This window comes from Pleurodeles waltl, chromosome 6 (assembly GCF_031143425.1).
Source record: "Pleurodeles waltl isolate 20211129_DDA chromosome 6, aPleWal1.hap1.20221129, whole genome shotgun sequence".
In the NCBI taxonomy this organism is placed as follows: domain Eukaryota; kingdom Metazoa; phylum Chordata; class Amphibia; order Caudata; family Salamandridae; genus Pleurodeles; species Pleurodeles waltl.
The window spans coordinates 1,670,225,975-1,670,253,185 of NC_090445.1; the positions used below are offsets into that span (position 1 = coordinate 1,670,225,975).

A 27,211-nucleotide genomic window follows, 5' to 3' on the forward strand; every position below is an offset into this window, starting at 1 on the left:
GTTTAGAAAGCAACTCACTCCTTTACCTGTTGTTCCTTTGTATCTTCAATAGTTTCAAGAAAATGTTGTTAAAATATTAAATGTACTATTTATTTTTGTAGCTTGTACCGGATGTTTGACTTCATTCTGTGCAAATGAAAAAAAGTCAGCAGAGCACTATGCCAGCCAGTAGGAGTCCATTGTCAACATTGCCAAGTCCGGGATCAAGGACACCCTCCCCTGTTGGTAGAACTAGAGCTCCTACACCGTACAAAACCAGAACCCAGAAGAAAAGACAATATGACATAGCTGACGAAAGTGACACAGGCCCTCCTCCTGAATTCCAGACTGATGAAGGTGAGATTGGATACCGTTGGGTAGTAGGGGTTATTATGGAACAGTTTGTGGACCAATGCTATATGGGAGAGTATTTTGCATAATGGTAAGATGAGTATGATTAGGAAGTTTCTTTACACTATATGGGGGTTTAGCCTCTTGAGTCAGATGAACACCAGCTGGGCTAGAAATCACAGGTCAATCTGTCTATAATCAGTGTTTGCTTGATATTAGGTATATTTCTGCATTACATGAATGATTTAGTGACTATCTAGACTTAAACTTAATGTGCGTGTGACATTTTTTGCAAAGAAATTATATTGTGGGAAATGGAAATGTTGGAATATTAATTAATAACTACTTTCTGTGCTTGACAGTTAAAAGTTTGAATAGCTTGTTTTTTGTAGAACTTAGAACTTTATTTAATTTTGAAAACAAAGTATCAAGGCGGTGTCTTACAGCTTGTGTAAGGTTAGTTAGTTTGTTTGGGCCAGGGAGGCCATCACCTGAGTAGAGTGCAATCACGTCACACAGAAGACATGGCTATTTCAAGGACCATTTTGGGAATATATTCTGCATCCCCATTTGCCTGTTGCTAAGATATGCTGTAATGGGTACAGGTTCGGGTCTCGATTTATGGCAGTAGTGAGGCTAGTGTAATGCAGACTATATATTTTATCAGTCAAAGCTAGTTAAAAGTCCATAACCTCCTTGACCTTTAGTATGGATTGATACCCTTTTAGTGAACTATTTGACCTGTTATATAACCTCTTTATGCCCACACTTAAAATCACAGTGCCATCCTGCATTCTGGCAATTTTACCAATCTGATTTCACACATTCTCTCCCATCACTTTTACTGCTCTTCCCCCTTGACCACTAAAATGTGAGAAACGTAAACTCCGCTTCTTACCCTGTCTTACTACAAACACAGTCTTATGCCATAATTGTTCTTTCTCGTAATTTCCTCCCTTGCCAAAATTCTTTTTTTTTTTTTTAAACATGTTTTAATAAAAGAATATTTAAATCAAACAATCTGGTTTGCGAGTATTGTTGGAGTACCACCTGGATGACATTATTCAGTGACTGTGGTCCATGGAGTTACTCATCACTAAAAGAAGCTGGAGCCATGAATGACTGCCACTATGGTTTTACCACCTACTGGTTTGTCCCAATCAAAAATGTTTGTTATTTTGTACAGGCGACATGATATTTCCATCAGAAATACTGCCTAAAAAGACCACAGAAGTAACATATCATAATAGACCCAAAGGATATATAACACAACCAGAATGGGTGATTCAGGAAGAAAACAATATACATGTTATACTGTATAGTTGTATGATAGACCTATTTACAATTTTGATACATTATTGGTTATTTGTATTTTTTCATTTGAAATGACTGTAATACAATTGTGATGTATTTTTAAACTCATTGAGTAAAGTAGGGACAAGATCTTATCTCAGGGGGCTGTGTGTTTCATTGATGGAGGCCTAAAAGGTAGAGATATCAGAATCTGACATCTGAACATGGTGATTCAGATGTGATCAGCAAGTTCTGGTTGTTGGATGTTAACTCCTTAGAGGTCAATATGTTGGAAAAGCAGTACAGGAGGACACCTTCTACTACTTTAAATATAATTTTCAATAACTTGTGTATGTGGGTAATTTGTTGTTTTTGAGACTCCCTACCGTGTGAGGAAGGCGAGTGATGCATCTGTCAGTTTGAATAAGGTTCTGACAGTAAAATGTCTAACCTTCTCCTGTAGGCAGAAATACTATCGAGGGAGCACTGTAAGTTGGCTGTCACTTTAATTAAAACAAAGTGGAAGCCAAAGCCTTAAGCACCTTTGTACTTTAAAGACCTCGCCTACAAACTAACCACAGAGAGGAAAGAAAATGAAAAACAGAACCTACAGTGACAACATGATGCTGAAGTCCCTTCACGCACGTGGATAGGCCATCACAGCAACCAAAGCAAAATACTATTCCAATACCATCAAGGAACCCACCAAAGAACTGGGACACTGTTCAAGACCATGTCCTGCAATAACCCACTGCCAGACCTACCTGTTCCTCAGTCCACAGAAAAGTGCTACGACATGAAGCATTTCTTCAGTGCAGAAGATCCAACAGCACATCAACAACACAAAACCTGCTTCGTCTTTTGTGCCCAGACCTTCCTATAGTATCCTTCAAAGGTCAGCCTTCAAACCCCTTTCTCTAGCAGATGTCACTCACATTCTTAACTCCATCAAAACCATTTCATACAAAGATGATGACTTAACCTCTCTCTGGAGATATTCTCTCATCCTTATTTACCGCTGTCAATGCCTCCATTCAAGGCATCTTTCCAGAAGCTCTCAAGGCAGGCAAATTATCCCTCTTCTAAAGAAATCTACCCTAGACCCTGACTACTTTGCCGGTTAGTGGCTCATTACTCACCTACCATTCATTGGCATGATGTTCAACTCCAAGATCACATTAAGGATAACCTTCTCCTGCAGCATGGAGACCGCTACCTCATACATTGTAGATGATGCCTTCCTTACTGCAGATGAAGATGACCCCCTGCCTTCTGATACAATCGACTACACACCCCCACCCACCCAGTGCACCCTGGAGTCTTGAATGGGGTACATTGGCAAGCAGGTTCTCCTCCTACCTTACCTATCATGCCAGTTTGATCACTTGTGCACCTTAATGTCCCAAAATATCCCTATAATCTTTGGAGTCACCCAGGGTTCCATACTGTCTCCTGTCATCTTCGACCTCCACATGGAGCTGCGTGCTGCCCTACTCACATATAGCATCATCAAGATTTGCACATATACCTATGATACACTGCTATACCTGAAAGTCTCTTCTGCTTCAGACATCCAACACACATCATCAGACGTGGATGTCCTACTGAAAGCACAACCCAGTAATTCGTGTTACTGCCAAGGAGAAAATAAAACAGTACAGATCTGGCACAATGAAGTGAACCTTGATGGTTCCGAACCCCAACTTTCACCAATTGCCAAGTTACTTGGATTCACCACGGATCCCGACCTTACCCTCAAGGAACACATTGACTGCATCATGCCAGCTCTTCCAGTACTCAATTTCTTCCACAAAGTGACTTCAGAACTGCTGTTCAAGCTCTTGCTTGCTTGCTTGCTCTTGCATCTAGATTGATAACACCCTGCTCCATGGCCTTCCAGACTCCACACTGGCACTTCCTAAAGGTATCCAGTATGTAGCAGCAAGTCTCACCCAGGGCCTAAAGAACTAGGATCAACATGGCCTACACCATCTTCAAAATCAGCTGCATAATTTATAAAACCATCATGACCAGCGCCCCCAATTATTTTGCAGACAAGTTTACCATCTATGGTGGATTTTTGGCACACCCGAAGCCAGGACACAATTAGCTTGCAGACAAAGGAGTGTGAAAAATAAAAAGGCAGCAGATCTTTTCCATTTATGCTGCTGATATAGGTGTATTTTCTCATGCTTAATGTTTGTGCTTTGGTGATGGTGGTGTAATGAAGGGTTGAACATTCCACCAAAATACCTTGACATTGCGTAGGCAGATAGAGAAGGTTTGAAAGGACTTCAAGTTATGTCCTCAAAATCAAACCTAAACATCAAAAAGGATAGGAAAAGCCAAAAGAGGAAAATATGTTGCTAGCTTTGGTGGTACACAGGAGTAGACCTAGGACTGACACTTGAGGTTCTTCTCAACTGGTAAAGAGTTCAGTGGGAATCCCTTGAAGTCCTGTGCTACTGAGGAGGAGCGGACTGATAGACAGAGAGAGCTATTGTGGAGCAGAACTGTTGATGCCAATATTATGGCAATAGGAAAGTAAAGATTGGAAAGAGTTACAGTGTTAATGCTATGGCTAGGTCAAGATGAATGGGGGTAAAACAAAGATAAATAAGAGGAAAATGTTTAATATATTTCAAAGTTCTTGGATAATAAAGTGGATGTGGTACTAGAAATGGTACTAGATGTTGGCTTCTGTGGAGCAGGAATTTGAATGCTCAAATCTTAATCCATATATATTTGGCCAGGCTGTACAGTGAGCCAGGGAGATAATGGCAAGTGATGCATCATTAAACTAGTTTGTGTTTCACCTGGGTTGTGGCTCGCTGCCTAGCGGTAAGCCAAAGTTTGAGCATGTTTTAGATATTCACAGCATTTTTCGAAGAAAGTTGTTTCAAAAGCAAACACCAAAGTGATTATTGTCCACAGAATTAGATTTGTTAGTTAGATAATGATCCCCTTAGACAGTTACTTATTTAAAAAATTGCCTTCCTTCTGTGGTGCCTCTTAAATTCCAGTTCCATCATGTACCTAGGCTTAGGCCCCACCAACAAATGAGTTGGAGATTTGTGCAGAGATACAGTTTGTGCTGGAAATACATTTTAATTGGGTTATCCCTGCCCTAAAACTGGCTATCAGAAATAAACCCCCACAGAATGGGGGAATATGCTCCAAACCTGTTTTTTCCATGTCATATTCTGCTGGTAAGTCCCATTTCTGTGTGGATTATCATTTCTGTTTACCACCTGCTCTGAACAGGAGGGTAAGAGTTGTATTTTATGCTCACGTTGTCCCTCAAAATAGGGGAGGGTCAGCTGAGAGCCGTTGCTGGAGTTCCTCTCAGCCAGGCCTCATATGATTTTGCTGACTGAATTTGACGGATGATAAAAGCTGGTCTAGTTGTCTTGCACTGGGAACCTAGAGCCCATTTTATCTGAGACCTAATTCTACTAATTCCACCCAACTCCTCTTATATTCAGAGCCTAAATGAGGTAATAATTGTATTGTGAGTTATTAATTGTATTATTCTAAGACAAAATGCACTGCTTATAGTTAGGTACTTTTAACTGAATTATGTTGTATTTTTATCTTTAGATGAAGATGGAACGATTACTGGAATTCGTTATATCACAGAATCACTGATAAAGAAGGTGTCAAAACAAGAAAATATCGCTTTTGTGAACTCTCTTAATCTGTCTCTCTCTAAGGATGGTGGTAAAAAATTTAAGGTGAGAGCTAAAAAAAATCGCCATTAACCTATGCAATATTTATGCAGTTTATAGTTCTAATAAACCATTTAAGTCAAATATGTTGTCTTTAGCAGGCAAATCTATTATTTGATTTGGGTGTTTTGGGACTTCACTGGAGGGAGTAAGGTCTTTGCTGACTGAAGTCTTTCAAAGAGGTTTAATAAAGGGCCAGTTCTGTGGCTGAAACCCAGCTTATTAACAGTCACTCGAGGACATATGTCATCCTCACCATGTGTGAGGAGTTTGGGTGTACTATATGGTATGGCTAGGTATCCCTGCTGTGCAGTACACTCTCAAATATTGTTTTGGGTCCAGTCAAGTATGTTTACTCAACCTTCAGCTCAACCCTGGGTAGTTGTGGCTGCGAGCAGTAAGGCTTGGCAAAGGAACAACGTGTAAAGAAGTTATCTGATAGAGACTTCTAGTTGCAGATTCCTTACCTTTCAATTCCCCCCACCCCGCTTCAGTCTGGATTTGGCGATTTTTCTTTGCACAATTCCCCTGTGCACCATCAGGTGGAGTCGATTGACTTGGCGTCCGTCGTTGGTATTGCGGTCGCCGGATATGACGTTATGGGTCGTATATAGGCGCCACCCTGGCACGCTAACATCAGTTCTTTCTTCCCGCCACAGCCTACGCGCAAATCTGAAGAGAGCTACCCCTACAGGCACTTTTTGACAGGACTTTTGACTTTTGTTCGATGTTTTTTTTTTTTACTCCTTGATGCATTAAGGATGTAGTCATGGAAGACCGGCTTCAAGCCTTGCAACTCCTGTCACCAGATGGTGTCTGTGACATATCCGCACCTCGTGTATCTGTGGTGGTTGGAGCTCGACCATGACCCAAAGTTGTGCGCCGAATTCCAGGTCATGAATCTAAAGGCTTTCAGGGAGCAGTCCTAAAAGCTACTCGTGACCCGGTCTCTGTCAAGAGGGAGGCCCGAGACCGCTTGTGGAGGCCTCACCATTCGTCATCGTTGGGGCATTTAAAATCTTCGGGACACTCGGGTAAGCATAAAAAGTAGTCAAAGAAGCACAAGCATTCGCCGACTTTATCCCATTGGTCAAATGATGCGATGCGGTCTAGGCCTACTTCTAGGTCAGCTCTGTACCTCCCTGAGTTTTCAGCAGCTGGAGCCACCCCTGCTTATTTGAAGGAATTTTACAAGCCCATGCGCCTTATCTTTGGGCAGCCCCCCACCCCCCTTGTTGGAGTGACCTCCTTGTGTTCCGCACCAGTGCCTTCAACCTCGGCTTCGGGGGGCACCCAGAGATCAACTTCCAGATCTGAATTGGTGTCAGTCGTACCATTGAAACCTTGCCCCGATGATGGTACCGGCGCCGACGCTCCTGGCGCTGCCCGGGTCTGTGCTTGGCATCAACCCCATATTTATTGCTGGCTCCGACACAGAGCCGGACCAGCGTTGCTCAATGCCGATTCCTACTTCAGCAGAAACCTTGCTCCCTAGGTCAGATCCTGACCCTTATTCTAAAGGGTATGAGTTCGATAAGAGTATGGCGTGGTTGCTTGACCTTTTAGAAAGCCAGCTAGAAAACCCTACGGACTGGGCTCAGGAACTGGGTGAAGCCAGCGGTCTGTACAGCTTCCCTGATGACGGCAAGGTTTCTCCCCCTACCTTGGCTATGGAGCAGGGGGTGTCTTAGTACCTGGTGGTGTGAAGAGCAGCTGAGGTCTTGGGGTTCGAGCTGCCTTCGGTGGCTGTCAGGACTGTAGGAAAGTGACTCTTTTTGGCATGGTTACCCCAACTTTTTGCCTGTTTATCAGTATGTTTAGACTGTTTTCTCTGGGATCCTGCTAACCAAGACCCCAGTGATTGTGCTGCCTCCTCTAAATTTGGTTGCTTTGGTATGTCTTACACCGCACAATTGGCACACTGATGTACCACTGTAAGTCCCTAGCATATGGTTCTTAGTTACCCAGGGCATTGGTACACCAGGGGTCCTCCATGGGCTTCAGCATGTATTATGTCACCCATGGGAGCCCATCCAAACTATGTCTTCAGGCCTGCCATTGTAGCCTGCACGAAAAGGTGCATGCACCCTTTCACTGCTGGTCTTTCATTTTTTTTTCTTACCAGCATTGGCCACTGTAGAACCTGGCTTTGTTGTTTGATGTCTGCTTGGGGTTTGAGATCTAGTATGACCTTATTCACTGGATTACCCCTTTGAATTTTGCTATCTTTCATTGGCTGCAAATCTTTTGTGACTTCCCACTATTTACTGGGACAAAGGTTAAGGTGGCATTGTGCATGTTGGCATGGGAATATTCAATGTGGAGTGAAATAAAAAATATAAACCAATGAATTCATGATGAAATTCTTCAATTGATGTCCCTCCAACTAGTCGACAAAGCAGATATACCAACTCAGGCTGAAAACAAGGCAGCAAGTAAAGTACAATCTATTGTGTTTCTAACCAACATTCAACTCTGTGATTTCACTATGAGCATTAGAGTGAATTAGGAATGAGAGCTGCATAATCCTCTTGATTCTCCTTACGGTTTCCATCTATTTCAGGCGAAATAGAATTGAAACTATACAGGCTAAACAGTTACTTGCAAATGGAGAGAAACTATTTAGAGCCCCTACGTTTTTACTGAAAGCAGCATCCCTTATCTATAATCGTTTATGTTTTATTGTATAAGAGGAATTAAAATCATTGCTATTAACACCTTGAAAAAAACCTTTTACATACTTGATTTTTACAGGAAGAACAGCTATTAACATATAAAATAACACAAGTTATTAGGACAGCTCAGTAGCAGGGAATGTAACAAAGTCATGCTTGATCTTTAGTGTGTGCATGTGAATTATAAATACTCAATAATTTGAACAATAAAACATGATATGTTAACCAGATTCTCATAAATAACCTTTGTAACCTTTTTAAACCAGTCTGTGCTGTCGCCACCTTGATGTCCTCCCCTCCCCCCACATCTGGGAGAATAGTGTAAGCCTACGGCCCGCAGTAGAACTATTGTCAATTTGCCTGATGAGTACTAGTAGTACTGAGATGATACTGGTAAAAGTGTGGCCGAAAGAGTGTTTATGGTAGTCGGTAGTGACACCATTTCCCACATTAAGTTTAGATAAGAACCCCATATCGTAATTAGGTTGACGTCCTGCTGTGACTCAAGTCAAGAAGTAATTTTAGCATTATTATGTCTTTTCTTGATTCATTGAATTTACTATGCAGCTCCACAAGCAGAAGTCCGATAGTCATTTTCAATAGGATACTGTTTGCGTACAATTTTTTCAAGTCCACACATTTCTTGAAATAAGACAAAAGGGATTTAAGATGACGATGTTTGAAATCCTGGTACAGCTGGCTATAGTTAAAAAGATCATTTGACTATTCAAGCATGCACTGGTGCTCAGTTGTGAGTAAGCTCATACTGTTGGTGTGTAGTTTGAAATGTTGTAAAGGGTGGGACAGACACCTGCTGATTGCCAGTGTTTGAGAGTTGTTGTACTTCTAAATTGAGACAGTGGTGATTACTAGGCAATGTTGGCTTTAATTGTTTAAATATTTCCTTCAGAAAGACCTGAAAAAAAGTGTGTTGTGTGATATATGTGTGTGTCTATAATATGTGTGTGTGTGTGTGTGTGTGTATATATATATATATATAATATAATAATAGTATATGTAAGTGTGCTTGTGTATATAGATAGATATGTGTGTGACATTGCATCCCTGAATAAGAGGAGATGCTCGAACAACGTTTGTAATTGCATACGTTGTTTTAATAAAAAACAAAGCCTCCTTACAACGCGTTTCAGCCGTAGCCTTGATCACATATGATATGTGGATTTCCGGGTCCACGCTCGGACCGCCACGGAGATGTGCCTCGGGATTCCGGTAACAGTGTATGCGGCATATATATATATAGAACGTTATGGTAAGTCTCACATTTTAAATGTACAAAAGCATAGAAATTTACTTGTTATAGTTAATTATCTCAAGTAACTATAACTCATGCCTTAAGCTAACTATAACTCACGCCCCTGCCATGCACTTCTAAATACCCCACTTATCACTGATAATATCATTGTAATATTTACAGTAAATATTTTTACGAAAAAACTGTGCATGGCAGTGGCGCAAGTTATAGTTACTTTAGGACATGAGTTATAGTTACTTGAGATAACTCTAACAGGTGAATTTCTATGGTTTTGTACGTTTAAAATGTGAGCCTAACTGTAACGCCCCTGTAACCTTTGGTTTTTCAGTGAATTTCTATAACGTTTAGTAATTTTCATTACTATGGCCCCCATTACGAGTTTTTCGGGGGCGGAGGCCGCCCGCCAAACTCATACTATCATCAGGCCACCTTTGTGGCCTGAATACCGCCGACCCTATTAGAAGTTCAAAGCAGGGCCTTAACATTGATGCCGGCTCGTAATCGAGCTGGCACCAATGTGACAGTGCAGTGGGTGCAGCAGCACCTGTCTCGATTTCCACTGCCTGTATTTTGGGCAGTGGAAAGAATGATGGGGCCTGTCCATGGGGGCCCCTGCACTGGTGGGCTACCATCATGTAAAGGCTGGTGGAAAGAGGACTAGTAATCCAGTCCGACTGTGGCAAAAGCCACTTTGGCGTCGGTCCGACCTTGACCCTGGTAGTCTATTGACCGCCAGGGTCATAATTAGGCCCCATATGTCAGGCTAATCACTGCTGCGCATGTCTTTTGGCTCATGCGCAGCAGGGGTTGGCCACAGGGCCTGGCCTGCAGCCAGCCTCTGATAACCACCCAGACCAGTGCCGCACATGGCTTTTGGTCGTGAGCAGCAGAGCTTAGCCACAGGGCCTGGCCTGCGGCCCAAACCCATAACCACCCAACCCCGCATCATGCACAGCTGAACCGTCTGTCTCTCTTCCTGAGAACAGGTGTGAGAGGGTGTCTCTGGGCGTGAGAGTGTTGGGGTGTGAAAGTGGGTGCGTGAGGGTCTGAGTGGTCCTGTGAGTGGGTGTTTCAGGATCTGAGTGGGTCTGTGAGTGGGTGCGTGAGGGTCTGAGTGGGTCTGTGAATGGATGAGTCAGGGTCTGAGTGAGTCTGTGAGTGTGTCAGTGTATGAGTGGGTCTGTGAATGGGTGCATGAGGTTGTAGTGGGTTTGTGAGTGGGTCTGTGAGTAGGTGCGTGAGGGTCTGAGTGGGTCTTGAATGGGTGCTTCAGTGTCTGAGAAGGTCTGCGAGTGGGTGCGGCAGTGCCTGAGTAGGCCTGTGAGTGCATGCATGAGGGTTTGTGAGTGGGTGCATGAGTGTCTGGGTCTGTAAGTGGGTGCGTGAGGGACTGGGTCTGTGAGTGGGTGTATGAGGGTCTGAGTGGGCGTGTGAGTGGGCACATTAGTCTCAGTGCATGTATGAGTGAATGAATTAATGTATGACGAGTGTGAATTAAAAACAAAAGTGGTTAATCTCGATTAATCGCTAATATCATGCATGGTGAAATAAAATAATTTAAACCTGTAATTTGACCCTCTGACACCGCTATAATCACACTCCTGGGGTCGGGGTACCTCCACCCTGACCTTTCATGCTACTTTTCATTTTGTTTTTGAGCCCCATGGGCCCTCTCCCGTGGTATAAAATGGTGGCCACAACTTTCTGTTCAAGTTTTGGCCAGCCAATTACAGCACTTCTATTTGTGTGCGCATTTGTAAAAATTTGCAAATATTCGTGACCTCCGATATACAAATTAAGATTTTCTTTAATTTCCCTTAAACTACTGAACGGATCAACACCAAATAAACAAAAGCGTAATCTGCGAACCGAAAGCTAGCTTTCTGCCAAATTTGTTGTAATTCCGTCCAGTGGCTCGGACTGTAGTAGTTTCTAAGGGTCCTATAGGAATTAACATGGGAAATGCAACTTTTTTTTTATCCACCCCCTCCCACCACCCCCCTTTTTCTCGGGCCCTCGCTTGATGGACCACTCCAAACTTTCTGTGTGCAAAAAGAATAACCAGGGCACTTTTTTTGAAAACTTTCGGGAAGATTCGTCAAATGGTGCCAAAGATGTAGGCAAATCAAAAAACACTTAATGAAACGTGTTTTTAACTATAACTACCTAGTGGCAAGAGTGAAAATATGATCTTAGAATGGCCACTTGCTTTATTTTCTTTATTTTTATATTCAGCAGTTCGTTCAAATATGCAAAAATGACTACAAAGACTAATCTGTTTTATTTATAGTACATTGAAAATCTGGAGAAATGCGATAGACTTGAAAATTTAAATCTCAGCTACAACCTGATTGAGAAAATGGAGAAACTTGAGAAGCAGACTAAGTTGCGTAAACTCAATATGTCATATAACAAAATTGGGTAAGTTCAAAGAAACAGATCAGTTTTTGGGATGTCTTTAAACTGTTTTAAAGACCGTAACATTGCTATGATCATTTATTTGTTAACTGAAAAGTGATGTACTTACATGCACGTTCAGGTCGAAGTTGTGCTTCCCAGCAGGTGAGGAGATCAGATCCATGTCTGCTGCCTCATGCCTGCTCTGCTAGGAGATGGGTGGATGTTCTTCGCCTCAATATACATTAGTAATGAACATACTTGTTTTGTAGATGCCACTGCTCCACGTCTCAGACTTGTGTTAGACGTCTGTGTTTACAGTGATATCATTGCATATTATGCTAATTTAATTTTGTGAGGTGAAATAGCAGAGCACAAAGTCCCTTTTGAGTCTTCAAATATTCAGTGCATGGTTTCAGTTTCTATGTACCTAATGCTTGTTGCAGCTTCATTTTGTTATGTAGATGCTTTGGTTAGGTCATTATTGTAGTATAGAGTAAACGTATGTTAAGAAACGTTTACATTAGTATTTCTGCGATCATGGAGAATAGTGCCTTGGAGAGATTCCTGTGATTAGGAGCAATGAATTTCAAGCACCACGTGCAAAGCTTGGTAAAGACTTCAGTAATCCTGTAAGCAGCAGTCCATGTCTCATTCATTCATGGTCAATATGCGTTGTGTCTTTTGCTTGCTGCTGTGGAAACACCATTGTGAACAAGCAGGAGTGAAGGAACTGTCTGCCACTGTTTACAAATTATATGATGGATTGACTTTTGTTTCCATGGGAGCTGAAACATTGTGTCCAGGCATTACAGGCTTTTTGTAGTGCTCATTCAGAAGTAATAGTATCAAAGCGCTTCTAAAATCTTTTTGAAATATCAAATTGGTCTTCGCAGAGGGTATCAATTTTGAAATGAGCAATGTGAGTTTTGTTCTCATATATGGAACATTCCTCAATACTTTGCCCTGCAAAATGTTTTACATTGCTTTACTTCATTCCCCTTATGTTCAAACTTTGTGAGAATTCCAAAATAGAAAAATATGGGTATTTCTTGCTTCATGAAGAACACAATATTTACATGGGCATCCAATGTCATCAGTGCTCACAAAAGCAGTGTTGGCATCCAGTAGAGATACTTGTTCTGTACAAGTATTTCACTGAGATTTATGTAAGCATTGGTTTGAAAATATTTGACCTCTCATCCTGTATTGGGGTTGTAACCACTATGTTTCTTGGCGAGTACAAACTCTCCTGTTTCATATTTGTCCTTCAAAACAAGATCTACAATTAGGCTTTTGCTGCCTTGCGTGATGCAGTCTTCAATTGTTTTTGTTTAATTTATAATTATAAATCTACATGTGGTAGAAACGCTGTACGATCCCAATGCAACAAAAAACTCATGTTGTCTCAGGTGCGCAATATTCATCCAGTCCTGATTTTCTTATAAGTTCACACAACCTTTGCTTGTGCCACTTGTTAGTTTACTTTTTCTATCGTGCAACACAAAAAAGTTCAGACAGTAACTTTTTGTGTGTTGCACGATAGAAAAAGTAAACTAACAAGTGGCACAAAGTCTGAACATCTTACAGCCGACATAGTACAGCTTGAGAGTCCTGAATCAATACTCCGTCTAAGAATGTAGTCCTTAAAAATGAATTTTATCCTAATGTTTTTTTATTTCAGGCTAATATATGAGGTTCCTTCAATATATTATTTCCAAAATAGTCCTTTCCTAATGTATTCTCACTTACACCCCAGGCATATCTACCCTCATGCTAGTTCTGAATCTCACGTTTACGTTTAATCTCATGCTTTACCCAGTTACAAACTCCATCCTCTTATTATAAGACTACTCCATAAGGTCTTGTGCTTTTCTGACCATCCATTGCCCCTTACACACTGCTCACCCATCCCTACGCACCCTTATACGCATGCCACTTTGTCGCCCTAGCAAGCCCTCATTTTTGTTGTTCATGGAATACAATGAAAAACATGAGTGTAGAGACCACAACTAAACACCCTGCACTACACTCTTCTATATGTGAAACTCTAGATCGGTCAGCAACAAGACTATCTTTGTCACAGACTCTCTACGCCCATAGCTACACTTTACAGCTCATTTTCTCCCACACTTCAGACAATAACAAAGGTGGAGGTCTGAGCTCCCTCATCAGTTCACTATCAATCCTCCTCTCTCTTACTCGCACACATACCCTCACACTGGTCTCCACACTACTACTAAAATAAGACAGTCTCTTCAAAAGTGTATTTAATTAATACGCAGAACCTTTTCACCTCAGTACAATTGATTATATCAGTGCATTGAGAAGGATTAGTTTAAAAGTGATAGTTTTCAAACATGAATTTAGAAACATTAATTCTCCCCCCTATTCTGACAACAATGCCAACAGTGAACTAAAGAGGCAAGTCAGTTATCTGTACTCTTTGGGTGGCCAGGGTTTCTATTATACATGAACAACATTACAGTTTATTAAGGAGAAGGTTTTGTACAGCGCACATCCTGAACTCATGTATTTTGAGGTCCTCTTATATGTGTTAATGAAGAAAGAGGCGGAAAAGTGAAATGAAACAGTTGCCTAGGATCACATAGTTTGATAAAGTGGGGTGCTGGGATTAATCCCAGGTTTTCTGGTTTTACATTGTTTAGTTCATCCACTAGATGCATAAACTTCTCTTTCCCCACATCACCTTAAGGCTAATGCCCTCCTCCCCTCCAAACCCTCTCACTCGACCGCCACTCTGCTGGCAATTATGTGGTCTCGGGCATATCATAGACCAAATATTTTCGCCCTTGGTGAAATGATTACGCGTACCCATGCACTACCCCCACAAGACCTTTATCATTGCAGCTCTTCATACAAGGACCTGTATTACTGTTAGCATGAACGGTTTGAAAAAATGAATTTGTTCTCTCCTCTGAAAGTGGGAAAAAACACAACTTTTGAATGTCATGAAGTCTATAAATGCACAATGAATCCCCTCGCGCTTGCATTTGCCAAAATCTTTTATGACCAGAACCTAATCTCCTCTGTATGCTCCCATCCCCTGAGACTCTTTATGTATGCTTTCTCCTTCATTGTGCGTGTGCTTGTAGAAGCCAAAAGTCTTTCTTAATGTTTGTATGAACTGCAGAAGTATTTTTGATTTTCTTCAGACAAACATATTGCAATGATAGTGACGTCAGACTCATTTCAATCCCTTTGATTCTGGTTGTGTTAGATGAACGTTTTGATAACTATCCAAAATGTTGCTATTCTTTTGCTCTTGCAGTAAAATTGAAGGTATAGAACACATGCAGAATCTTCACACGTTGAACCTAGCCGGGAACAACATTGAGCACATCCCCCCTTGGCTGGGGAAGAAGCTGCGATCTCTTTGCGTCTTAAATCTGAAGCAAAATAGGATCTCCTCTGTAAGTCTGAATAAAGTCAACTGATGCAAGTTGTTTACCTGCATCAATGATGGTGTTGATTTTATTTTTTAAAGTTTTACATGTATTAAGAATTGGTCTTTGTCACAATAGTACCTGCATAGCTAAATTGAACTCGGTAGGCAGGAAAACAACATGTGCAGTTAGAAATAGCAAATCTCAAATTGCCGGCCCTGCATATGTTTAAAATCTGCAGATGGAATACAGTACCATGAAAATCCTGAAGTATAGCATGCAATTTGCAGAGCCAAGTGTAAGGACAGGTTCAAGTTGTGTCTTCTGAAGTTGAAGGTGGCAATTTAGATGATTGTGAACACCAACAAAGTCATGATATTGTGATCGAAAATTCAGCTATTTTTCAATATTGTTTCTTTTAGAACGATATTTGCATGATGGTAGAATATAAAACTATAACCACATATCTGGAAAGAACCAAAGATGGCCTATTTTGGGGATAACCTAGAAAAACATCTTTAGATGAATATGCAATTTTTCATTGGTGTGTACATGTTTTGAAAATCTTTTGTATTTCTGTGACAAATGATGTGGATGAACATGTTATATAGGCTCAAATAAATGGTGTTACAGGTCGAAGAGCAAGGCTACTTTTGTGAATACATAGTAATGTATATATGTGGTATTTCTATTGCTCATAACGAGCCAGAAGGCAGTGGAGTGCTGCAAAGAGTCAAAGGCAATTATACAGTTAAGTAGTGTTAGGAGAGGTAGCTGGGTTATATGAGCAGAAGTGTACACTGTGATACACCGTTCTTAAAAGATATGCGTCTTCAACTTGCATGGTTGCTCAAGATCATGGATGTATGGATAGGAAAGGCCTGTTGACTTTTTTTTCCTTCTTTTTTGCACTTCTTAGTCTGGTGGTGCCCTAGCTGCAGGTGTTGCGAGAGCCATCAGAGATGGAAAGCTTGCCTGAAAGATGAGCAGGAGCACTGGTATTAATGGCTTTGTAAATGATGCAGATGGTCTGAGGGGGCACATTTGTGCAATTGAATTCCATCAGGATGAGGGTGATGTGATCATATTTCTTCGGGTTCTAGGTGAGATGTGCTGAAGTGTGTAAGATGCTCCTCGGGTGGGGCAATATGAAGTCTCGTAGGCTATAGTGCATGGCATTGCTTCCATCGCAGTGCTGGAGTACAAAGGCTTGAACAGCTACTCTGAATTTGCTCTCTCGAAGCAATGGTTTCACTTTCCTGAAACTGCAGTCCGTCTTTGTATTTTTCGCAGTCTGGTCCTTGAGGGTGAGGTTGTTGTCCAGGGTGAATCCAAGTGATTTGGCATTCAGTGAAAGTTGGTGTTCAAAGCAGTTCATGTCATTGTGCCTGCTGTATACTCTTTCTTAGCAGAGAGCAGAAATTGTCTTCGTGGGATTTAGCTTCAGGTAAGGGGCTGAATATGCAGGTCTGAATAAGATGCAGGCGGTGTTGGACACATTGAATGTCTGCAATTGAGGAGACTTTTAAATAGATCTGTGTTTTGTTAGCATCATTAAGATTCACCCATGTGCCATCATTGAGTAGAGCCTAAAGGAGCTCCAAGTAGAGGTGAAGATGGTAGGGGGCAGTATGGAACCCTGAGAGTCTTTGCATGTGATAGGAATCTTTTGAAACCTGGTAGTACCCACGTGAATGAACTGGTGTTGGTTGCAAAGGTATGAGGAGAACCAATGAAGTGCTGACGGAGGCAGCTGTTATCTTCATCCGTGGCCAGGAAGGGATCTTTTCCAGTGTGTAAGGTTGCTGTCTCTGTGCTACAGCGCCACCTGAAGCCAGATTGTTAGTTGTACAGGAGATGGTTAGCACTGATGGTTATCAGTTGTAGAATTCATGTATGTGGTAGTGTTTCCTTACATAGGGTTTTTTGGAAATCTTGATTTGTTTAGCTGAAATGTCCATAGTTAAAGCTGGAATGAAATTGGTGTTATTACTCAGCTATAGCAATCTAAGGATTGCCTTGTTAATTATTAAAATCTATTAATTTGGCTTTTTACTTTTAGTTTCAGGAGGTCGCGAAGCTCAAGCCATTAAGAGACTTGACTTCTCTGCACCTGGCTGATAACCCAGTGGCAAATCTACCTCATTACCGGCTTTACACCATATTCCACCTCCGATCATTAGACAACCTGGAGGGACAACCAGTGACAAATCAGGAGCGACAGGAAGCCCACGAGAGGTTCAACTTAGGTAACTCGATTATCTGAATGTCTAACAGTTAAGTGCTGTTTTCACAACTTTGTACGTGTTTTCCCAATTGTTTCATTTTATTTTGAAGATGAATTGCAAAGAGTGAACGGGCCTCATTCCAGCCTGTAGTTATGTTTTTGTTGTCGTGCTGACCACTCTAGACGGAGGAGAGCCTTATGATAATCTGCCACGGTCCTGCTTCAGTAGGAAGATCCAACCAAACTGCCATACTAGATCCTCTCCAATTGGGCTCATAACCAACCCGTTTCTGCCTATGTAGTGAAGTATAAATTGATTCCTTTGGCACAGCGAATATGGTACATATATATGGTCTTCCTCATCACAGTGACAAGGAGAAAGAAATGTTTGAATTTATCTCCACCACTGGTAATGACTCCAGCTGCATTCCAACCTGGCCCTTTTTGTGTGCTCACTGTGCCATAAACCAAATTAACCATGGTCCTGCTTGAATAGGAACAGTGAAGAAAAAACTGCCAAGCTAGATTATCTCCCTATGGGAACATAATCAACTTCAAACTAATGTTGGCCCATTTAGGCCTCATCAGTGAGGTATAGCAGTTCTTTTGACACAGTACGAATGGGACCCTGTGCTTCTAGTAAGAATGAGTATTGAACCTGTTTATGCAACACCTAACTATTCTATCATTGTTAGTCCTTGGGATGTCTCTGGTTGCTAACAAGAATGTCATTTTAAGACACCTTATTTCTTAAATTTCAGAAAGTATGAGTACGACTGGGTTTTGGTGTTTTATTAAACAGGATTAACTCTAAATTGACCACTGTTCAACACAATAATTGTTTTTCATTGCATTAAATTTAAGAGGTGGAACTACAGAGACACCCATTTCATCTTTTCATGATCAAAAAATGTTTGCCTTTTTGTTCAACTTTCATATGCAGAAGAGGTAGAACGACTAGAGAAAGAAGTTGAGACGAAAATGAAAGAGATCGAGGACCTAAATAATGAACGGTCAAAGATTCGAGGAGAGCTAAAAAATCAAGATGAGCTGAATAAATCTTTAAAAGAGGAGACCATTCAGCAGAAACAGCGCTATAGTGACCTGGAAAGAGACCTGGAAACAAAAAGTGAAATTGTGAGTAGGCAGTGGCATGACGTAAAAATATATCATACAGAGCATATTGTTATTAATATTTTATAGTTCCTTGAATTATCATTTCTTTCGATTGTAGTGCACATGTCTGATCACCACGGATATATTAGCTAATCAAGACAATGATATATTATGATTGTTTTGAAACCTTTCAGATATTTGTTAAAACAAATCGAAATATTTGAATTGAAAGCAGTTACTTTAAAGGTTGTTTAGTGTGGAGATCGAAAACCCTCAGAAATAGGCCATGGGCACAGCTGAATGGATAAAACACCCACTGGCAGGCTCTAGCAGAAAGCAGCATGGATGTGTGGTGTGTTTTGGCAAAGGTGGAGAAGTAACCTTAATTGAGACTACAGGGAGTGCAGAATTATTAGGCAAGTTGTATTTTTGAGGATTAATTTTATTATTGAACAACAACCATGTTCTCAATGAACCCAAAAAACTCATTAATATCAAAACTGAATATTTTTGGAAGTAGTTTTTAGTTTGTTTTTAGTTTTAGCTATGTTAGGGGGATATCTGTGTGTGCAGGTGACTATCACTGTGCATAATTATTAGGCAACTTAACAAAAAAAAATATATACCCATTTCAATTATTTATCATTACCAGTGAAACCAATATAACATCTCAACATTCACAAATATACATTTCTGACATTCAAAAACAAAACAAAAACAAATCAGTGACCAATATAGCCACCTTTCCTTGCAAGGACACTCAAAAGCCTGCCATCCATGGATTCTGTCAGTGTTTTGATCTGTTCACCATCAACATTGCGTGCAGCAGCAACCACAGCCTCCCAGACACTGTTCAGAGAGGTGTACTGTTTTCCCTCCTTGTAAATCTCACATTTGATGATGGACCACAGGTTCTCAACGGGGTTCAGATCAGGTGAACAAGGAGGCCATGTCATTAGATTTCCTTCTTTTATACCCTTTCTTGCCAGCCACGCTGTGGAGTACTTGGACGCGTGTGATGGAGCATTGTCCTGCATGAAAATCATGTTTTTCTTGAAGGATGCAGACTTCTTCCTGTACCACTGCTTGAAGAAGGTGTCTTCCAGGAACTGGCAGTAGGACTGGGAGTTGAGCTTGACTCCATCCTCAACCCGAAAAGGCCCCACAAGCTCATCTTTGATGATACCAGCCCAAACCAGTACTCCACCTCCACCTTGCTGGCGTCTGAGTCGGACTGGAGCTCTCTGCCCTTTACCAATCCAGCCACGGGCCCATCCATCTGGCCCATCAAGACTCACTCTCATTTCATCAGTCCATAAAACCTTATAAAAATCAGTCTTGAGATATTTCTTGGCCCAGTCTTGACGTTTCAGCTTGTGTGTCTTGTTCAGTGGTGGTCGTCTTTCAGCCTTTCTTACCTTGGCCATGTCTCTGAGTATTGCACACCTTGTGCTTTTGGGCACTCCAGTGATGTTGCAGCTCTGAAATATGGCCAAATTGTGGCAAGTGGCATCGTGGCAGCTGCACGCTTGACTTTTCTCAGTTCATGGGCAGTTATTTTGCGCCTTGGTTTTTCCACACGCTTCTTGCGACCCTGTTGACTATTTTGAATGAAACGCTTGATTGTTCGATGATCACGCTTCAGAAGCTTTGCAATTTTAAGAGTGCTGCATCCCTCTGCAAGATATCTCACTATTTTTGACTTTTCTGAGCCTGTCAAGTCCTTCTTTTGACCCATTTTGCCAAAGGAAAGGAAGTTGCCTAATAATTATGCACACCTGATATAGGGTGTTGATGTCATTAGACCACACCCCTTCTCATTACAGAGATGCACATCACCTAATATGCTTAATTGGTAGTAGGCTTTCGAGCCTATACAGCTTGGAGTAAGACAACATGCATAAAGAGGATGATGTGGTCAAAATACTCATTTGCCTAATAATTCTGCACTCCCTGTATATAAGAAGTGATGGATCGAGTGCTTGAATTAATTTCAGCCACTGTTAATTATTCTGGAGCGTTTCTTGTCCAAACCTTTTTTGCTGACTGTCGCTAGACTAAATGAGCCTGGTACTGCACCAGTAGGAACGCCCCCCCCCCCTGGACCGCCCCCCCAGTCACGTCCTCTGTGAATGGGAAAGCAAGCAAGCCCAGACATGTTTCTACTATATTGAGCTTTGGTAAAGAATTGCAGCTTGAATCCTATGGCACAGTGAGTTTTACTACCAAAGCCTGGGCATACTCGTACTTTGTGCATCTCACTGAAAAAAACAAGAAGTAAGAGTGGAATGCCTAATTTAATCTCAAATACTAGCAGTGACTTGGGCCGCGTTCCATTCTTTGATTAATTTTTTGTTCACAATGCCCCAAGTCATTTAAGTTAACTGGAATTCATATAGATGGTGTATATTTGTGTGGTTTTGTAGCACTATTACTGGCTGGAGAAATTCCAGGCAAACCTGTATATTTTGTTGGGGGAAGTGTGTGGTTGAGGTATTACATATGTGGAAAGAGTTTGCTGAAGTACCTGAGGTCCTGGTTTGTGGTCTATTTGTATTTATAGTGAAAGTGGCCCTGCTTGTATGTTTGCAATGTTTAAAGAGATAATTAAGAGGAAATGGGACGTTTCACGTAGTAATAATGTCCTGGTTCTATCTCCCTCTAATGGCGAAGGTGAGGCCCGCTGGGGTAAATTGACACATTATGTGTCTGTTGGGTTCACTCAGAAGTGCCCACGGTGCAACCCTAGGCTTTTAGAAGCCATTCAGTAAAGGGTTTATGGGCTCCAACCTTAAAGGTGGCAGGAGCAGGACAAGGAAATATGTGACCAGAGCCCACCATGAACTGCTGTATGCATAACCAGAGGATTTCCAGAGTCTTGTTATCACTGTGTCTTTGGGGTCCACCGTAAAGCAAACAAGTGCTACTCAATGGGCTCCACAATTTCTTTAGCAAAGGGTCACTGTTGTCGATCCAAAAGCTCCAAAGGCGAAAGTCAGGAAATTCCTGACCAGAGGCCACATTGAGACCGAAATATGGGACGAACTAATTGTATAGAAGGAAAAGCAAAGGAAGCTGCACTGAAACACACCTTCTAAGACACACAGGTCTTTAGCTGTTCTTAAGATATCACCCATATTCTACAGCACTGCAGTGTTCTATGCTTCACGATTCAGCAATTTGTTTGAGCCAGACTTGGAGTTAAAGCCTACAGTGTGCGCTGTTACTATATTCGTAGCATTGCTCATTGCACCTCCTGTGTCACCCACCTTTCCTCCTGCTCTCTTTGGTTCAACACCCAACCCTTCGATCTCTTCCTTTGCCAACACTAAAACGCATAACTCAACCTCCATTTGTACTTCAGGCTCCCAATTAACATTGTAGTTTGTGGCAGTCGATAAGAGTCCAAAACTGAAAAGCCAATCTACAATGCCTTAAACAATGTTGAAACCAGTGAGCTACTGTCCGATAGGAACTTGTGTTCAACAGGCACATCAAGTTAGCCTTAGGGATAGATGTTTGTACTACCACCCAGAGGCCTTCTGACATACGGTGCTGATAGACCTCAATCCCGATTCCATGGAGACACCCCACATACAAAATGCTGGGTCAAATTTGATATTACACAGTTTTAGATACATTATTGTCTAACCCACTAGTGCTCTTTTTACTTATCTGATACCAAAAGGTTGAGCAGATCCTGGCTGGATTAACATCCGTGACCTAGAGGTTACAGGATTCTAAAGCAGATCCATATTTTAAACAATTGTCCTTTCCCGCTTGTATTTATTGGTTAATTGTTTCAACCAAAAAAGCAACACATATGATGTAAAGCAATCACTCAGATTACAGCAACATAAACTAGGCTGTGCAGAGGGGTCAGTGCAAGTTTCCAATGCGGTGACTGACGTAAGAGCCAACATTCGGTAGATGATTTCCAGGCTTAGTTTAAGCTTCTACACATATGACTATGTTTCTAGTGACATCTTTAATTTTGTTTTCAAAGTTAAAACTAGATGTTTCGTGAGAAAAGAGAATGCTCAGATTGCTGCATGTTGAGCAGGTTCTAAAGCGTGTTGAAGAGTATTAGGTCGTTACCTACAGAGCAGGACACGTTTGTGCATTAATTAGATAAGGGAGTTATAAGATTGATATTGAGTACACATTTAAATATATTTTAGGTTCGGTATTACAAGACTCTTTACTGTTTCATTCAGGTAGTCAAGATTCAGTTGATGAGAACACAACTGTGATGTTTAGTCATTTTCCTTCCTGTCATCATGAAGTAGACAAAAATGGCTCTCAGCTGTCATTTTGCAGCAGCTCCTCCTTTTTCAAACAAGATGTTGCAACTCGCTACCTTATTTTACGCTGCACTTTGAACACTGTGTCTATGCCTGGAAGGTTAACCACTGAGGGTAAACAAGTTTTTGCTGAACAAATGGATAATGCTGTGTATCAACCGTGAGCTCCAAGGACTATTTAAAGCCCTCCAGGCCGATGTCTAAGAGCTTTGTTCATATTCTCTTGTAAATTGATAAGGAAACAAATAGAAAAGTAGAGATCTCACTTTGGACGTTTTTGAGAAGTGCTTTTAAAAATGCTATCTACACCTGCACTGGAGGGGTGTAATTGCATCAGTGGCACGGTACCTTGCGAAGGGACAGGGAACCTATCCACAATTGGAATGGAAGGAAGGCCTCCTGCTGGATAATATCTGAGAGGGCTTCCTGAGACCCCCGATCCCTCTTCTTAAGGGGCATGCTCGAGTTCACATTTACTGAGTAAATACTTTTCGACCTCCGCAGTACTTTCTCTAATGAACCCCAAGTTGATACCAATAAGCTCTTGCGTGTTCATTAAAATAAGGAGATTATGTGCACCTCTCAATGGTGAAAATGACAATTTAGCATTTTACCCCAAAAGATAATCTAGGGTCCGATGTGCAAAGCTTATGATCTGCAAAATCACAGGCTTTACGATCACAAAATAGCATTTTGTTATGAACTAAACACATTTTGCAATTCAGAACAGGATTGGTGACCCATAACAAATTGCTGTTTGGACAGGGCTTGTTTAGGGTATACCTTCCAAGTAGCGGTACGTTGAGGTTTGTCTCAGTGTTTTGTGGCTAAAATCTCTCAATCTGTCAATGTAAAACATTGACATTTTTCATCCAAGGAGGTGGTAATTCATTCCCAAATGGGAAGGGCTCCCATATGGACCCTATCCTCTTTGTGAATGTTAACAAAAAGTTTGTTAGGGAGTAAGCATGTCCATGGGACCACTATCAACTCTCAAATAAACAAAAAGAGCTTTTCTTTTCAAATACATCCCTGCTTACTTTAAAGTAAATGAGCATTAAAAAAGTTACTTTTTAAAAAATTTGATCGCGGACATGGTGATCTCCTGACCTTAGCAGGCCACCATCCCTGTGATGGCCGCCAATCGTAAATGATCACAATTTGCAACCTACTCCATGAATATTGTGAATGTAGGATGGATTGCATTCTACTACGATTCGGAATTTTGCAAATCGACCTGTTAGTACAATGGTCGCTTCACAAAAGTCCTTTCCATTCGCAAAACTTCAGTGCACAATTTGAGACCACTTTTTGTGAATGGAAAGTTTGTACATCGGCCCTGTTTCTTAAGATGTTAACGTTATGCAGTACCTTTTTAAAAGATCTAGTTGGACGGCACAGTTTGAGTAGAAAGAAAGAAAAGCAAACATTTATTTGCACATAAAATGTCATTTAGGGGATTTACCTATGCAGGTGTGGTGATCACCAGGATTTAACAACCAGTCTCATGTCAACCAATTCTGTTATTTGAGGCATATGCTTCATAAAAATGGATTTAATGAGCAAATAGTTTACCTGTAAAACTAGTTTTGCAACTTGATTTCCAGCAGGATTCAAAGGCTTAGTATAATCACGCCACCTAGTGGTTTAATTCGAAACAGACTTCAAATTCTTGAAAGAAAATATTAATAGAGAAGGTATTTATAATCCATATTCTTGTAACAGCACCTTCACAAGGGGTTATAGGGTAAATCCACACGTCAATACCATGCTGAATTCTCAGAATAACTACAACGTAAATTGACACACAGTTGAACCTATTTACATATTAATGCAAATAGGTTGCCTTTTAAAAAGCACTTGCCCCAAGTCACAGAAAGACTAGCATGGCTTCCTGCCCCCTGGACCAATCTTCGACCTCATATGAGCCGCAGACCTGTTTGGTACCATTTTCAAGTTTCCTCTTCCTCTTTTCTAAAGCTTGTACACAAATATAGCTCGTAATTGCTTTATGTTGCAAACAATACAAAAATTAACCAGTCATTGGACCTGGTTTATTGTGGGACAATGTATTAGGAAGCCAATATTTATTTGTATTTCCTGTCTGTCATGTGATGTTTGTCTCAACAAGATTAAGCAAGTTGTTGCTGCTAATTTTGATTGTACCGATGTTAATTGATATATTTATTTTGGTCTTCTTTTTGCTGAAAGACTATATTTATATGGCGGACACGCTCTCTGAACTTCATGTACAAGTCAGTATTCAGGACAGAGGTTGTAAGAATAACCATTTCTCCACAGTTTGATTGGGGCCTGCAGGCTAAATGCCACCATTGACATGTATTGCACATTAATAGCCCATGGCTTTGTGTTGTTGCTGGAAATGTGGGCAGTCCCTTTTAAATCACCTTAAGGCTGCAGCATCTGGAGAACAGGCAAACTGCTGCCCCATGATCTGTCCATGGCAGTGGCGTAGACTTGCAGATTTAGATTTTTCAAGACTGCCTCTTAAAGATATTTTTTTCCCAAAACATCTTTAATTAAGCCTGTTTTGGTTTCTGAGCAATTTAGGAGATATAACAATCATCTTACATTATTTTGTATAGCTTTTATTGTCAGTTTTTGTAAACCCTGCTCTGAGAAAGTAGAATTCAAAATAATGCATATCTGTTAAGTGTTCCAGTATCAGAGAGGGAGCATTTGCCCTCTTGCGGTGATTTTGAGGCATGACAGCCAAGTAGAATTTTTAAAAAGTAGTTTAGAGCAGTCCTTGTTATTGTGAGTCCTTAGCAGTAGATGTTATTTTCCGTCTTCATCCTCTCTCTTCCAGTGATTGCCGTTTGCTTGCTTCTTTCAGCTGTGATCTTGGTTTTCAGAGAATCCTTGCAGATGACTCTCTTCCTTCCTCAAGGTAGTCTAGCTGAGGTGCATAGCTCAACTGATGACCATGAGTTTTTTTGCATGAAGAATGATAACAAAGAAATGTGTTTATTGTGCATGTTTTGGTATTACAGAAGCTTGCATCTACTACTTGTTGTGATCACTTCTGTTCTATTTTATTATCTTTATCAGTGACACACTTTGCATGGGGATGTGTGACGTTGCCTGAAACTTTCTTTGAGTTGTGTTTATCCTCTTTACCGTTGTTTTCTCTTCTTTCCTATTTCCTCTTTGATCAGTCTTGCCTTGTGTGCCCTGATGGAGCCATGCTGCATGCACTGTTTCAGGTATTCAGCATGTAGAGCTGGAAACGATCACATGGTGGGCATTTCATAAGGGGTATTCATGTTATGCAGTTAAGTAGCACTATTTTGGGTGTATAAATGTGAAATATAGCTTGAGGGTCCAGATTATGACACCAGTCTTATCCAAACGTGCTGTGAATCCATGACCTCGGTGTCACCATTGTTTTGCATTCAGAGGAAGTAAATCATCCATCATCCATACACGTGGCTACTTTCTTAGGGACACTGAGAAAGCAAAGAATAGAGAGGAACCATTATTGGTACACTGAGTATCTTCGAACAAGGCATTTTCTCTTAAAATAATTGAACACTAGCTGACTTACTTGGCTATGGCTATATAAAAACTAACCAGTGGATTCTTTGGGAAAAGTTCAAACAAGCAATATATGTGCATATGGAAAGGAGCAAAACTAATATCCCAGTACTTAGATGGTAAATTAATTAAAACAATCATTCTGGACACCAGGCAATGCACAGGAATAAGGTGTATAAGTTGAAATTGTGTTAAATCCAAAAAAGCACAAAAGTCTAAAGATACAGACATGCTTAGCATGTCCGAAGAACTAAAATGTATGAGCATGGTGCTACAAAACCGACAAGAATTTATGATTTTCAAGGATGCAATGTCGGATGTTTCGTGACAGTCCACAAACACAAGCATCGATGTTTTGACCCCAAATGGTTATTTATCTGGTGTCATCATCAGGACAGAGCCGTGGACAATTAAAACAGTAGCACATTTTAGCCGTATTGAAAAAATGTCATGAGTAAAAGGAATAGGCAGCCACTCATTTGGGAGGAGCTTAAATTCACAATATACTCTAATCACAAGTATGTGTCAAATCACAGAACGAGGTAATCTGAAATTTGAAGGGCCAATCAGTGTTTTGATTACTCTGATTAATCTAACAGTATATTGTTGGTGTGAGAGGGAAAATAGTTGAAAAAGCACACCAGTTAAGATGAGCGCATAGTTGCTCAGGATGCATCTACAGGAGATGCAAAAAAATCATGATTGTGTGCAAAAAAGGTGGGAGGACGATAAGGAAGTCAAACACTTCCTCTCATTGAGTCAGAAGCAGCGTGGTCACATCATTGCCTTTATCTGACTCACGAATATGGACCTGACAAGAATGAGGCCATCATTGTCAGGAGAAGAGAAGCACAGAGATAGTATGTGTAAATAGGACAAGAAAACTAAAATGGGGAGCGGAGG

At 41.0% G+C, this 27,211-nt stretch overlaps 1 protein-coding gene across 2 annotated transcripts in view; it reads left to right on the forward strand.

The window, feature by feature from the left end:
• CNTRL (centriolin) overlaps positions 1-27,211 on the forward strand; it is a 579,099-nt gene that overhangs the window by 10,708 nt on the left and 541,180 nt on the right. For both annotated transcript variants that reach the window (XM_069241657.1, XM_069241658.1), the window contains exons 2-7: positions 102-336; positions 5,224-5,357; positions 11,590-11,720; positions 14,989-15,130; positions 17,166-17,352; positions 18,274-18,467. In XM_069241657.1, the coding sequence (XP_069097758.1) occupies positions 135-336; positions 5,224-5,357; positions 11,590-11,720; positions 14,989-15,130; positions 17,166-17,352; positions 18,274-18,467 (990 nt within the window). In that variant the 5' untranslated portion in view covers positions 102-134. The remainder of the gene's footprint in view (positions 1-101; positions 337-5,223; positions 5,358-11,589; positions 11,721-14,988; positions 15,131-17,165; positions 17,353-18,273; positions 18,468-27,211) is intronic.